Below are 15,875 nucleotides of genomic sequence, written 5' to 3'. Positions count from 1 at the left end.
CATGAACGGGGGAGGGGCAGAGAGAGAGGGAGACACAGAATCGGAAACAGGCTCCAGGCTCTGAGCCATCAGCCCAGAGCCCGACGCGGGGCTCGAACTCACGGACCGCGAGATCGTGACCTGGCTGAAGTCGGACGCTTAACCGACTGCGCCACCCAGGCGCCCCTGTCAATTATCTTTTATAGTTCTTTGCTGTTTTCCTTGATGTTTGATTTTGCTATTTATACCATGTGTTGTTGATGTTGTTTTTTAAATGTTTGTTTTATTTTGAGAGAGAGAGCATTCCAACTGGGATAGCGCAGAGAGAGAGAGAGAGAGAGAGAGAGAGAAAGAGAAAGAGAAAGAGAGTCAGTCCCAAGCAGGCTCTGAGCTGTCAGTGCAGAGCCTTATGCGGAGCTTGATCCCACAAACCGTGAGTTCATGACCTGAGCCAGAATCAGGAGTTGGACACTTAACCCACAGAGCCAGCCAGGACCCTGCCATGTGTTGTTGGTTTTTATGTTACCTGGGGATTGGGCAAGATGAGCTAGCTCTTTCAATATCTGCTAGTGGTAACTTTTACGGCTTATAATTGAATATTCTCTAATTTCTCTTATATTTACCCTTTTCTCTGTTAGAGCTTATTGGTATACTGAATTATTGAATTGCTATTTTAATGTTGTATGATCTTTCAAGAATAGCTTTCTGTTTCAAGAATAATTTGATACCTATATTCAGTTCTCTGTCTCTACTTGCAAAACGTTTTTAGATGTTTTTTGTTTAGCTGGTTTCACTGCATTGTGAAAAATGCATTTGTGAAATGCAAATTTCATTGTGAAATGAAAATGCATTGTGAAATGCACTGAAAAATGCACTGTGAAAAAAACCATTGCTCGTTTTTTTTTCTTTTTTAAAATAAAGTTCGATCACTTCCCGAACCCTTAATTTCGATTCTGCCCTTTAATAGTCTTAAGTAGTGTTTCAGAGAAATAAATATTTTTTTTCAAAAGGGTCGTTGGAGTGATCTGTTTTCTGAAACCTTGTGTATCTAAGTAGATAGATCTTTGTGTCTTTCACACACAAAGGGATTGATGTAGCTAAATAAATTCCTAGACCAAAACCTTTGCCCCCAGTACCCTGTCAACATTGGTCCATGAATTTTGGGCATTAAATATTATAGTGGAAAAGTTTGGGGCCTGTCTGACCTTCTTTCTTTATTGGTGACCTGCTTTTTCTGCCTACATGCTTGAGAACTTTAAATTTTTAAATCCTATAGATGTCAGAATATGTCTGTAGAATAGGTGTCGTTTAATTCCTAGGAAACCGTGAGACCTTTTGATTTGCCTTTTGTAGTTCTTTTTTAGCTTGATAAAAGTTTTTGTCAAGTTGTAGCTTTGACTGTTGCTTCTGATGTAATTTTTCTGATTTCTTCCTTGGAGAAGTATGATCTCTATTCCCTTTTTTGTATGACATGTTCTATTTTATAATTATACCCCTCTTTTCCTCTACATTCTGGAGGGAATCTTTCAAGTCTAATTTCCTGGTGCTGCTTTGATAGTTTTGTTAAATTGATTCTCCTCAGTTCGTTCTCAGTTCTGCTTTCTTGTCTCACAAAACTCCTTCCCCCTGTCATCTTGCAGGCCTATTGTGCTGCTCTGTTCTCCCTTCGTGGCCCTGTGGTCCTATTTTATGTCTATTTTGTGTATCTAAGTTTTTCCTCTCTGTTTCTAGATTTAGTGGTATTCAGTGGCTCACTTTTCCTGTGAGTTTTCAGTCTAAATTTTTGTTGGGCTCATCCTGTCTACTTTTTCCCCTTTCCTTTCACTCACTTGTTTTGGAATGAGGAGAGAGCCCTCTGATTGCCACACTTGCCACCAGGACCAGTATGTGGGTAATTCTGACCTCTGCTCATTGGCCTTTGAGGTGTTGGCTAAAATGCCTCTGCGGACCTACAGCGGGAGGAAGTTGGGCTCATTTCTCAGTGGGTTATAGGTATTTGACGAGAATGGCTTGGATGGATCTAAATGTGACCTACCCACAAGGAAGGATCCTTTTAATAAAGATTGTGTTAAGCTGCAGGCTCCTCGTCTACAGTGTGTGGGGTGGGTGGGATGAGGAGGTGGCAGCTGATGGTGCGGAGGCTGGAGGGCGGGCGGGCAGGGCAGGATGGCAGCGGCCTGGCAGAAAGTGGTCCCCACATGCAGAGACTGCTCTCTCTCAACACACCCTGCGTCTCTGAGCCAGCGGGCAGAAAGGGGCAGGCAAACTCTTGCCTTTTAGTGAGGTTGAGGGCCCCATGTTTTATGGAGTAAGACAAGCGGGTTGATAATTTGTCTCTTTTAATTTGGCCACCTGTCGTTAGCAGGATTTCCTGTCGGAGGCTGACAGGACTTTATTTTCAGCACTGTGTGAGTCTTCCTTCTTTCATTTTGCAAGGCATTTTACCTGGCGTGGGAGCGGGCACTTGCCGCCAGCCGGATATCAGAAATCCATTGCAGTGTCGGGCGTATAGTAGTCAATGAGTTCTCAGAGTGTATATCCCATATAATTGCAGGTTTCGTAATTGGTAAGACTGCGGCAGAAGGGGAAAAATATCTCCAAGGAAATGAAAACATTAGCCATGTGCTTGTGCTCGAGTGGTGGGGCTGCCTGTGATTTAGTTATTTTTTCCCCTATATTTTCTAAATATTTTTATACGCTATTTTTACCGCGACCAGCAAACGCACAGTGTGGCCTTACTCATTCTTCCCTTTCAGACTGTAATGCAAATGTACACAAGGGCTGTAAAGACGGTGCCCCTCCATGTACCAAGGTAATCTCTCGTTTGTTTTTCATGTGCATATATAGCTCTGTTGCTTCCTGTTATCTGTTTAGGTTCTTATTTTTTTTTATCATGGTCTAGATTTGTTTCTAAAGTGATCATTATAGTGATAAAAGAACACGGGTTCTAAGTGCACGGTCGTTGCCTTAACTATGTCCCTTTGGAAGTAGGAAAAGCTCAGATGTGGCCACCTGTGTCGCAAGGTGGAAGTGGGTTAGCCTTTCTGTCGAGACGGGCTCGGTTTATGAGTGCAGACCTTAAGCATAAGGGTATGAAGTCTAGAGCAGTAATTCTCAAATAGAAAATATCAGCATCACACCCGGAAGACCCATTTCTGAGCCCCATTCTCAGAATTGCTGATCCGGTAGAGTCCAGGTGGGGTCGGAGAATTTGTATTTTTAACAAGTTCCCAGGTGGTACTGCTGTGCTGGGACCGTACTGTGAGGCCCGCTAGAATAAAGGGATGTTCTCTGAGTTTGGGAGTGGGCTTGAGGGAACGGGCACATGTGTCCCATCTCTTCCTTTGTTTCCCACTCAAACGTCCTGTTAGAAATGCGAGTGAGCATGCCGACACTTCAGGGGGAACCTTGGGGTCTCTAACTTCTGTGATCAATGGAAACACACGTCGCGTCAGGTCACAGAGTTAAGGATGATGTTTCAGCAGCCAGGGGTGTTGTGTCCTGTAGACAGGAAGAGTAGCCAAGAGTAGGAAGAGCAAGTGGGAGAAAGGCAGCACCGACAGGAATTCCTCTCTCAGCCTCAGGCTGGACGCACATGTTGGACATTTCTAGTTGCCATAGATGTTAAATAAAGCTGGGATATTCATGAGATGTGTTCATGAGGTACGCCCTCATTACAACTCATCATTGCACATCTCATCATTATAACTTGTTTCTTTGTTGCTTTTAGTGTCTTTTGCTTTGAATTCTTGGTTTGAAATGATACAGATAAGAATCCTGTATAACTGGGTGGACATTCTTGTAGTCAAATGGAATTTAATCTTATTTTCCATGTTTCCAATGTTCTTTATTAGAAATTCCAAGAGAAACATAACAAGAACAAGCTGCAGACCACCCTTGGAAGTAAGTGACATAGAAATGACAATTGCATACATATCATACTTTGTTCCAGTGTAAAATACCTGCTCCTTTGTTACTTCCTTTGCCCAATTACTTCTTCCTTCCTAACACACGGTTAGTGTAATATTTACTTACAAGGAGGTCAAGAACAGTATAAACTTCCATGCCAGCCTAATAACCTTTGTTCTGTATGTACTACATGATATTTTAAGGAGGACTATATGGGGGGACCTATTAGGATATTGTCTCAATTATAAGATATGATGTAGTGTAATATGCGCTATTGATTTAATAACAACCTTCGGGGGAAAAGAGAGCTATGACATTAGATGTACATAACTTTGTTTTCCTAGCAGTAAGCCCCATTTACCTATACAAATACCTATCACATACTTCTTCAGAATCAAGGTGAGGGATAGAATCCTCAAGTTGGGAGTCTATAGTCCCTGATGTCCATTATTCTAGGGACCTGGTCCTGCTTTATTAGTTGGGCTTGAGGCTGGGATCTTATCAGCTCCTTTAGCATGACTGAAATCTCAAGGCATGCTGGCATTTTCCTCGCATAGGGCTAGTCTTGGTGCTTATGTTTTTTCCTTGAATTGCTTAAATTTATTGCTTAACTTTAAACAATTTCTTTTGGAAGTAATCAGCAGCCTCTGAAAGTAGTTTATATTGCACGCAAGAACCAGGGACCATAATCTCCTAAATTGGAAAATCCTTTCATCTATTGTGACAGATTTTGGAATTTGTTCTGCCTCAAATACTGCACTGCTTTCCATATGACAGGCATTTTTAAGTTTGGGGTCACTTTCCATTTTAATGCTCCAACAGTGTGACCAGTGTTTCCACAATCACCTGAATCAGGGGACAATAAAATATGCAGACTTATGATGACATGAGATTGGATGTGATGTTACATAGATGCCGCTTGTGCAGACGGTAACAGCTGTGACATCACTTACCCTCTGCTTTGGCAGAAGTCCCTTTGATTGTAGTTGTGAGGCTCTTCTCAATTTCATAAGGTTAAGCATGAAAATATAAAGCATCTTGGGGCGCCTGGGTGGCTCAGTCAGTTGAACATCTGACTTTGGCTCAGGTCATGATCTCATAGTTTATGGGTTCGAGCCCTGCATCGGGCTCTGTGCTGACAGCTCAAAGCCTGGAGCCTGCTTCGGATTCTGTGTCTCCCTCTCTCTCTGCCCCTCCCCCGCACTTGCTCACTCACTCTCTGTCTCTCTCAAAGATAAATAAGCATGAAAAAAAATTTAAAAAGAAGATATAAAGCATCTTATAACTGATAAAAATTCCATCTCTGTACTTGGAAGCCATGAAGATAAAACCAAATCACACATGTATGAAATCCTTCATGATATTCCGGGGCTCTATATAAGTATTCATTCTCCTTTACTTGAGAAGGTGTTTGCTATATCTCTGAAACTGTTAAGACTGAAATGTTTTCCGAGGTCATGTATGGTACACATCAAATGTAAAACCATATATGCCTGTCACAATTTAGAATCGACGAGAAAGGCATTGAAGCACCCTTTGGTTTTCATTCAGTACGTGACAGAGAAGAGCTCAGCTTGACTTGGAGGTTTCATTTGCCTGAAGTTATCACCCATAAAGAATAGACTCCCCAGCATCATTCCAATCCACTGACATGCCATGTGTGTGTATGACTGTTTATACATACAATATGCATCCTAATAGTGCTAATAACACCTTGGATCTATTTAAAGCTGGCTCTAAGGAGTACAAGCAGTGGTTTATGGGAAAGCTGTCTCAGTGTTTCCCCATTCCATTTTCTTGTTTGTGTAATCCCAGCTGCCCAGTCTCCAAGTGGATATGCCAAAGCAGGTCTGCCACATGGCTGTCAGGAGGGTGTGAAATGGAAGGGACATTTGAAGCAGGTGTCAGGATGTGGCAAGAAGACTGGTTTCAAGGCTGGGCATGTGATGTATTAGAAGCAGCCATTCGAGTGTTTCGCTTCTTGGCTTTTTACATGACTGCTGGTAATTACTGCCCTCTGTGAAAATCACGTGAAGCGCTCATTTTGATTTCTAGATTCTTCATTCCGAGACATCCCGCAACCTGGTCTCTCCTTGCACCCTTCTTCCTCCATGCCTATTGGATTGCCCACTGGGAGAAAAGAAACTTCAGTGCAGGTCCATCCATTGTCCAGAAGTGTTCCAGGCACTACTTTGGAAAGGTAAGGCTTAATGTGATTTCTCATCTTAATATCTCAGAGCCACCATTGGAGCTGACTCTTCTGTCTCTCTCCTCCAGCTTCAGAAGGTCAGGGCTATCCTTGGAGTCTGAGAGTGACGGGAACAACTGGAGAAGCAGGTCTCATTCCGATGAGGTTTTACAGTCTATGGGCTCTTCTCCTTCCACGGAGTCCTTTTTAATGGAAGGTGAGGAGAAGACACGTTTGTTTCTGTGGTGAATTGCCAAGTGGAATATTTTCTGAAGGATGTAAAATTGAAACACTCTTTTTTCTTAAAAAAGAATTCTGTTTCATGGTGTCTTTTTGGTATAGGTTCTTTTGATAAAAGAAGGAAAATTTAACCATAGTGGATACTCCCACGTAGTGACTGAGTATAAATGATGTATTGAATAGACATGTCATAAAGATAAGAGAATGAAATACATTCTGTGCTTGTTGTTGTTTAAAAAGCTCTAGAACTACTGATGAATTAGAATCAGGATCGTACATTAAAAATATATACTTAGTTATGGGGTGCCTGGGTGGCTCAGTCGGTTACGCGTCCGACTTGGGCTTAGGCCATGATCTCAGTTTGTGAATTCGAGCCCGCCGTCAGGCTCTGTGTTCACAGCCTGGAGCCTCCTTTTGATTCTGTCTCTCTCTCTCTCTCTCTCTCTGCCCCTCCCCTGCTCATGCTCTCTCTCTCTCTCAAAAATAAATAAAAATTTATACACACACACACACACACACACACACACACACTCAGTTAAGAGGGTACTCACCTAGATTTCTGAGATACTTACCACTATCTGTTACCCTCTACTTCTAGAGGAATAAAAGCATGTTTTAAAGCATATTTTGTAAGATAGGATTTATTCTGGTGAACTGCATGTTGTATCCAAGCTATATCAATCAGTGAAGGAGGACCCAAGGAAAGGAGAGCAGTGACAAGAGAAAAGAGTGGACACTGCCCAGGGAATCTTTTGCTTTTATTTTGAACTTGGATCTTTAAATCCATTGTTGTCTCATCTCGACTGAGCTGGACTCTGTCTAAGGAATGCTGTTTGGGCATGTAGGATTTAGTTTTCCTAGAAGGGGTGTGTGTGTGTGTGTGTGTGTGTGTGTGTGATGTCAAGCTCTGCAAAAAAAAAAAACCAAAAAAAAAAAAAAACTGTACTCATAGGACTTGAGCCCGTGTACCCTGCTTTCATGTTTATATTAAGGACAGCAAGCCACATCAAGAGCAAAGACAACATTCAGATATGAGTAAACAGTACAGAGTTCCCTGGGGCAAAAGAAATTGTGTGTTCAAGATTCTGTAATCATTTTATGGACTCAAAAGGTTACCAAAAATAAAACTATAGTACAGCACGCCCAAACAAAGAAAAGAATCTTTAAATGTCTTTTTTTTCCCCCCCTGCTCACATAAACCATCACTGTTTTAATGATTCTTTGCTTTCATGAGAGCTGCCTTGACTTGGACCCTTTCACCACTTTGGTTTTCAGGGGTTTCTTCTCCACATCAACAGTATTTTGGCTTAGTTGTTTCTGTGTTGACAGTAGGTTTATTTCCTGTGTGTTTTGTGTGTGACTCCACTTCTGGCTTCTCTGTTCTACCTACATCCTAGATGTCGTGGATTCTTCTCTGTGGAGTGACCTCAGCAGTGATGCCCAGGAGCTGGAGGCAGAATCTTGGAGCCTGGTGGTGGATCCCTCGTTTTGCAGTAAGCAGGGGAAGGATGTCATCAAAAGACAGGATGTCATTTTTGGTAAGCATTTAAAATATGCTCTTGGGGCTGATGCATTGTGGTATAGGGGAAAGAGCATGAAATTTGCAGTCCTCCGGACCTGGGTTCAAATCCTTGTTCTCTCTCTTTTTATCTACTTGGTCTCAGATAGATGATTTAACTTGCCTGGATCTTAGTTTCTCTGTCTTTATTTAAAAAAAAAATTTTTTTTTTTTTGACATTTATTTTTGAGACAGAGAGCATGAACAAGGGAAGGTCAGAGAAAGAGGGAGACACAGAATCTGAAACAGGCTCCAGGCTCTGAGCTGTCAGCACAGAGCCTGACGTGGGGCTCGAACCCACGGACTGCGAGATCATGACCTGAGCCGAAGTTGGACGCTTAACCGACTGAGCCACCCAGGCGCCCCAGTTTCTCTGTCTTTAAAATGGGGATAACAATGGGGCGCCTGGGTGGCTCAGTTGGTTAGGCATCTGACTTTGGCTCAGGTCATGATCTCACAGTTTGTGAGTTCAAGCCCCGCGTCGGGCTCTGTGCTGACAGCTCAGGGACTGGAGCCTGTTTCAGATTCTGTGTCTCCTTCTCTCTCCACCCTGCCCATGCTCAAGCTCTGTCTCTCTCTCTGTCTCTCCCCAAAATAAATAAACATCAAAAAAATTTGCTTTTTAAATGAGGATAATGATATTCAGGTCTAACTGTTGTGAGGCTTACCTGAGGCATCGTATGTACCTGGTGCAAAGCAAATTTTATGTCTCAGACGTTTTAAAGTTTACTTAAATGTGGCCTATACAACTTTACTTCTCTTTTAAGAACCACGGGAAATTTTCACGTACTTTCATGTAGGGCAGATGGGTTTCTTTCGCTTGGTGTATTGTTTTTGAGGTTCATCCTTACTGTTTATCAATACTTCATTCCTTTTTATGGCTGTATGTTATTTCATTGTAAATATACTACATTTTGTTGTATTATCCGTCAAAGGTCATTTTAGCAGTTGAGGGTCCTTTTGGGCCGTTTGCACTTTTTGGATCATGTAGTAACTTTACGTTTAACCTTAAGACGAACTGCCAGACTGTTTTCCAAAGCAGCTGCACAGGTTGGCATGCCTGCCAGTGAGGTACTGAGGATTTTGCTTTCCCCACAGCCTTACTAACTCTTCGTTATCGCCCACCCTTTTTATCACAGTTTGCCTAGTGTGTGTCACGTGGTGTCCCATTTTGGTTTTGATGTGCATGTTCCTGCTGGCTAATCAGGTCAAACATCTTTCCATGTGCTTATTGGTCATCTGTCTATATCTTTGGAGAAATAGCTTTTCAAATCTTTCGCACATATTGAAGTGGGCTTTTTGTTTTTTGTCTTTTTACTCTTGAGTTGTAATAGATCTTTTTCATCTCTGGACGCAAGTCCCTTTTGAGATATTTTTCTTGCATTGCCTTTTTTTTTTTTTTTTCAGTCCGTTTACTGGAAATCCCAATACTGCTGTTTCCTTAGAAGCTTAATAGTGTCATTGGCAGGCACACTTTATTAAAAATTGTTGTGTGAAAATCAAGGTCATTGTTTCCATGTTCCTTGTGGTATTTACATCATCATTGCCATAGCCGTGCAACCTGATCATACACATTTTTCTTGAACATCTCCACTTGGTAGAAGTTCTCTCTTTCTGTAGACATTGCCTTTGAATTCTGTTCATCTGTGCTAAGATCTGAAATTCCTCCCCCCCTAGTTTCTGTCTATGGGCTCCTCCAACATAAAAAGTCTGATCTGTCTCCCTAGGCCTGCCCTTGGGAGTATTAGCACCGGTATTAGCCCCTCTTGTATGCCAGGCATTAAGTCTAGAAACCAGGGAAATAGCCGTGAACAAAATGTACAGATTTTCTTCTCGTGTGAACTTGTTGGGGGGAGACACTACAGTGTAGGACAGAAAATCTGTAAAATACTCAATAGAGTGTGTGTGGTAAGTGCTGAGAAGAAAACAGAGTAGTGGGCCATATCGAACACGGGGACATGGGTATTAAATGTTGGGGTCTACAGGGAGATTTGAGAGACCAGTAATACTTCAAGAGAGCTGGGGGACTTGGGGAAGGAGTTAGATCTGGGGAGAAAACATACCAGGTGGTTGGAACAGCAACCATGGAGGCCTTGAGATAGCATGTGACATTCTCTCATTCTCTGGGCTGTCTTTTCATTTTCTCCATGGTTTCTCTTCCTTGATCATCACGCTTTTTTTTTTCTCCTGGAGAAAGTGGAATTTTGGCAACAGATCCAATGACTGTTACATGCATTAAGGAGCCTTATTATTTCAATTCAGTTTAATTTAATGGAGTGCTGCTACTCAATGCAAAAACCAAAAAGCCAAAAAAGAAAGAAAGAAAAAAACCAGGCAAACTAAGTTATATTTTCATAGAGCGTTTAGGGGAATGGAAGACCTGGTTCCTAGCTAAAGGTGCCTAGTTCATTACATTTTGCTAGCTAATTATGTCTCAGTTTTAGATGAACGGGATTCTTATGTATGGGACTTCACTTATGTGTATCATTTTCGCATATCTGGAAAAAAGAAAATGGTTTAGTATTTCGAGCTTGCATTAATTGTTGAGTCAATGCTGACTTTTATGGTGGAGGAATATCATTGTTCCAAAACATCACCTCTTTTTTTGTTTTTTGGTTTTGTTTAATTTGTATAACGTTTAGTGTTTAGCCACTAATGTCAGTGGGTGGAGTACTTGCTCATTAAAGCTTGTGTCTGCGCATGTGTTTCAGAGCTGATGCAAACAGAGATGCATCACATCCAGACCCTGCTCATCATGTCCGAGATCTTCAGGAAAGGGATGAAGGAGGAGCTCCAGCTTGATCACAGCACCGTGGATAAAATCTTTCCTTGCTTAGATGAGTTACTTGAAATCCACAGGCATTTCTTTTCTAGTATGAAGGAGCGAAGGCAGGAGTCCTGTGCTGGTGATGACAGAAATTTCATCATCAATCGCATTGGAGATATTCTGGTACAACAGGTGAGAGAGGTTTTTAAAGGCCCTAACGTCAAACACCTGGAGGTTTGCAGACTTTCCACAATGTGAAAGCCTATGAAGAACTGGAATTGATTTTTTTTTTTTAAACCATTATTGGCAGATGGGATTGCTTGGTTTTCTTCTGTTGGATATGCCTTTGTGTGCCTGATAGCCAAGAGCTTTGACAGCCAGGGACTGACTTGTGTGTGTCTCCAAACCTGGTAGAATCATCCTTGTCACTGTCTCCACCAGGAGTCACAGCCATAAATAAGTCTATTAGGAAAATTCTGCTTAGACTTTTTGATCTATGATAACACGTTCCCCCCCCCCCTCCCCCCCCCGAGCCTGTGATGGTCATGGCAGTATCTGCAAGACAGATGCTGGCTCATCTTAGGAAGAGTGAGGAAGATCTGTTATCATTAAAGCCTTGGTGTTCACGCCTGGGGGGACAAGACAGCAAATCTCACTAAAAGGAGACAGTTTTAGGTGCTCTGGATGGTTGAAGCATCATGAGAATGGTTTGTGTGACTCTACTAATAGATAAGAAAACCAAAACTGATAATTCCTTTTGGCCCTCTGGTCTCTTTGAAAGGGCTTTTCTATGAAAAAAAACCTGCTAATAGAGAAGTTAAGTAGCATACCCTCCGTGATCACAATAGGGCAAGCCCTTTGAGGGTACCTCCATGTAAATAACCTCCTTTACCTGCACACCTCTATAAGGTAAATCTTATCTTCTCCATTGTACAAATACAGAAACTGACTCATGGGGAAAGTAATAACTTAGTCAAGTTCACACATCTCCTAAGTAGCATAACTGGGATTTAAATCACAATCTGCTCTTTTAACAATGAATTAGGGATATGATTTCTCGAGGCCTCCATAGTGACATCTGCAGAAGCTTTTTATCATCACTAGGTTTTAGGTCCCAGTAAAGCAGGGATTCTTATCAATTTGATGACTACTGTATTTCAGCACCTAGAACAGTGCTTGGTACCATGAATGTTATTGAATGAATGGACCCCTTAGGAACAAAATGCCAGAAATTCACTTGAGTGCCACGTTTTGCGGTCCCTTGTAGAGCTTGGGGAAAGGCATGGAGATGCATCCTTTCTTACCTTCATTTGACTTTCTCTAGATAAATTCCACAATGTCATCTTCTCCAAAAGACTGATTTTGAAACCATTTCACCCTGTAGCCCACAATAACAGAGTTCAGCTGTTGGTTCATTTACTAAAAATGGGGGAGTTAAGGTCATTGATACAAATGTACTTAAATACAGATACTTTTGAGGCACAAAACAAAAACCCCACTTAATTGTGCAGTAACTGCTTCTCCATGTCTAAGGATGTAAAAAGCCACATCAGTAACCAGTTTTTATTTTATTTTATTTTATTTTATTTTATTTTATTTTATTTTATTTTATTTTATTTTATTTTATTTTTTAAATTTATGGTTGTTTATTTTTGAGAGAGACAGAGACACCACGATTGGGGGAGGGGCAGAGAGAGAGAGGGAGAGAGAGAATCCCAAGCAGGCTCTATACTGTTAGCACAGAGGCACATGTAGGGCTGGAAATCAGGAAACCGTGACATCATGAACTGAGCCGAAACCAAGTCAGACACTTAACCAACTGAGCCACCCATGCGCCCCCTACAAGTTTTTAATCAAAGAGTAATCTGCTTTGCAGATCATCTATAAAGTCATAGACCTGCCTCATAATTCATCTGAAACATATAATGCCAAGAGACTGTAAAGTCCTTTGTAAGACAATTTGAGTAAAAATGTAAAAATGTGTCTGTGAACTTCAATTTGAGTGCGTTCAAAACTGAAGTACGAGATTTTTTTGTTTTGTCATTTGAAATTATTTACATCTCTTTTCTTGATAGAAATGCTGTATTTTTAAATTCTCATTTAGGGGCACCTGGGTGGCTCAGTCGGTTAAGCACCGACTTCATCTCAGGTCACAATCTCGCAGTCTGTGAGTTCGAGCCCCGCATCAGGCTCTGGGCTGATGGCTCAGAGCCTGGAGCCTGCTTCCGGTTCTGTGTCTCCCTCTCTCTCTGCCCCTCCCCCGTTCATGCTCTGTCTCTCTCTGTCTCAAAGGTAAATAAACGTTAAAAAAAAAATTAAAAAAAAATTCTCATTTAGAACACTTTTGTTCATATGTTTGTATTTACCATGTTTTATATCTCTACCCATTCTGTTTTTATTTAATCGTGTGTAGAAGCAGGACTGACATTGAGAACGAGGTTTGGGAAGTTGGCTGTCACATAGGATGAGCCTGGTGTGCTGCTTTTGGATGAAGTGCACCCTTCTCCTTCGGGGAGAGATTCTTGGTTATTCAGAGAAAAGGGTTTTAAGCCTCCTTTGGCATTTCTGTTGTTGGCATGCATAGTGGGGGTGGCAAGGGGTCTCCTCCCAGTACCGTAAAAAGTTGTTTCCCGAGGGAGCACACTAGCTACATCCTCAGACAAGGGATGCAGGTGTGGGAACCAAGGAAGCATTAGCTGTTTAAGGGATGTAGGAGAGAAGAAGCCAAAGGAATCCCTCACTTTTTAGCCATGGAGAACCTTATTCAGGAGGCGAGACTGGAATGTGATGCTAATTGAGTCAGTGGAAATGTTGTGTTGGTTCGAAATGATGAGTATGAGGAACATGATTGATATCAAGCCATAGTTTGCCAACTTCAGGTACATAAGAATCTCCTGAAGCCTGTTAAAAATGAAGACTTCTGTGTTCCAACACCCTAGTGGTTTTGTTTTGATAGGTTTGGGGTGGGACCTGGGATTTGGCATTTAAATTTTTTTAATTTTGGGGGTGCCTATGTGGCTCTTTCAGTTGGTTAAGCATCTGGCTTCAGCTCAGGTCATGATCTCATGATTTGTGAGTTGGAGGCCCCACATTGAGCTCTGTGCTGCCAGCTCAGAGCCTGGAGCCTGCTTCGGATTCTGTGTCTCCCTCTCCCTGCCCCTCCCCAGCTTGCACTCTGTCTCTCTCTCTCCTTCAAAAATAAATAAACATGCAGACAATTAAAAAAAAAATCAAAATATTTAATTTTTTAAATTATTATTTTTCCCCGATGCTAACATTATGCAAAATTATAGTATCGTAATCAGGATACTGACAATGATTCAATCAAGTCACAGACCATTTCCGTCATCACAAGTACTTGCTTGTCTGGCTACTTTATAGCCACACCTACTTCCCTCCCGCGCCCACCTCCTTAATTGCTGGCAACAACTAATCTCTATTTCTGTAATTTTGTCATTTCAGTAATGTTAGATAAATTACATGTGTGTTACATATAAATTACATATGTACTATGTAATCTCCCTTGGATTGGCTTCTTTCAGCCAATTAAAAAAGAATCATCTAGGTGGTTGGGTAGTTCAGTGGTTCATTCCTTTTTATTGTTGAGTAGTAGTCTGTGGTATGGAAATACCACGTGTGTTTAATCACTCACTTGTAGAAGGACATCTGGCTATTTCTAGTCCTTGGCTATTAGAAGTAAAGCTGGTTTTTTAAAAAAAAATTTTAATGTTTATTTATTTTGAGAGAGAGAAAGAGCAACTGTGAGCAGGGGAGGGTCACAGAGGTGAGAGAGAATCCCAAGCAGGCCCTGAGCTCTCAGGGCAGAGCCTGATGTGGGGCTCAAACTCGTGAACTGTGAGATCTTGACCTGAGCCGAAATCAAGAGTTGGACGCTTACCTGTCTGAGCCACCCAGGTGCCCCAGAAGTAAAGCTATTTTAAACATTCATGTACAGATTTGTGTGTAAACTTAAGTTTTTCAGTTCTCTGGGATAAATGTCTGGGGTCCCAATTCATGACTTGCAGGGTGGTTGCATGCTTAATTTTGTAAGAAACTGCCAACTGTTTTCCAGAGTGATTGTATTATTGTACATCCCTGTAAACAATGTACAATAATCCAGTTTTTCTGCATTCTCACTAGTACTTGGTGGTGTTACTATTTTTTTAATTTTACCTATCCTGAAAGATATGTAATGATAAGTCATCGTGGTTTAAGTTATAATTCCCCCATAGCTGATGATGTTAAACATCTTTCATGTCCTTATCTGCCCTGTGTATATCCTCTTTGATGAAAGGTTAGCTCCTGTCTTTTGCCCGTTTTCTAATGGGATTGTTTGTTTTCTTACTATTGAATATTGCAGTTTCTTTATGTAGTCTAGGTGCTAGTCATCTGTCAGGTATGTGATTTGCAGACATGAAGTCTGTAACTTATTTTCTCATTTTCTGAGTTTGATGAAGTCCATTATTTCGGTTTTTCCTTGTAAGGGTCATGCTTTTGGTGTCAAATCTAAGAACTTTTTGTCTAGACTGAGATCTCAAAAGATTTTCTCCCATTTTTTTTTTCTAAAAGTTTTACAGTTTTATGTTTTACATTTAAGTCTGTAGTCCATTTTGAGTTAATTTTTGTTTAGAATATGAGACACAGGTCAAGATTCACTTCTTGTTTTCAGTCTCTGGATGTCCATTTCCCCCAATGCTTTTCCCCCTTTGTTAGAAGAGCCATCCTTCCTTCATTGAATTGCCTTTGCTCCCCTGTCAAGATTCCATTGGGCATTTTGGGTTCCTGTTCTGTTCCACTGATCTATGTGTCCATTATTTCACATAGTCTTAATTCTTGTAGCTATATAATCAATCTTGAAATTGGGTGGACTGAGTCCTTCTACTTAATTGGTTTTCAAAAATTTTTTTAGCTATTCTATTTTTTTCTATAAATTCTAGAATAATCATGTCTGTATTTAAAAACTTGCTGGGATTCTAACGAGGATTGCATTAAACTTGTATATCATTTTGGGAAAAATGATATCTTTACTATCTTGAGGCTCCCAGTCTATGAATATGGTATCTCTCTCCCTCCATTGATTTACATCTTCTTTGATTTTTTTTTTTTTACTAGCACTGTATAGTTTTCAGCATATGAGGCCTGTATGTATCTTGTTAGATTTGTACTTAAGTTTTCTTTCTTTCTTTCTTTCTTTCTTTCTTTCTTTCTTTCTTTCTTTCTTTCTTTCTTTCTTT

General features: G+C 41.0%; 1 protein-coding gene across 5 annotated transcripts in view; it reads left to right on the top strand.

Moving 5' to 3' along the window:
• The window catches only part of ARHGEF28 (Rho guanine nucleotide exchange factor 28), a 317,945-nt gene that overhangs the window by 238,822 nt on the left and 63,248 nt on the right, over positions 1-15,875 (top strand). For all 5 annotated transcript variants that reach the window (XM_040450927.1, XM_040450934.1, XM_040450917.1 and 2 more), the window contains 6 exons: positions 2,736-2,791; positions 3,834-3,882; positions 5,944-6,088; positions 6,166-6,293; positions 7,714-7,854; positions 10,586-10,833. In XM_040450927.1, the coding sequence (XP_040306861.1) occupies positions 2,736-2,791; positions 3,834-3,882; positions 5,944-6,088; positions 6,166-6,293; positions 7,714-7,854; positions 10,586-10,833 (767 nt within the window). The remainder of the gene's footprint in view (positions 1-2,735; positions 2,792-3,833; positions 3,883-5,943; positions 6,089-6,165; positions 6,294-7,713; positions 7,855-10,585; positions 10,834-15,875) is intronic.

Source organism: Herpailurus yagouaroundi, unplaced genomic scaffold, assembly GCF_014898765.1.
Source record: "Herpailurus yagouaroundi ecotype Mexico unplaced genomic scaffold, PumYag 29, whole genome shotgun sequence".
Classification (NCBI taxonomy): Eukaryota; Metazoa; Chordata; class Mammalia; order Carnivora; family Felidae; genus Herpailurus; species Herpailurus yagouaroundi.
This window is presented reverse-complemented; position numbering and strand designations above follow the sequence as displayed.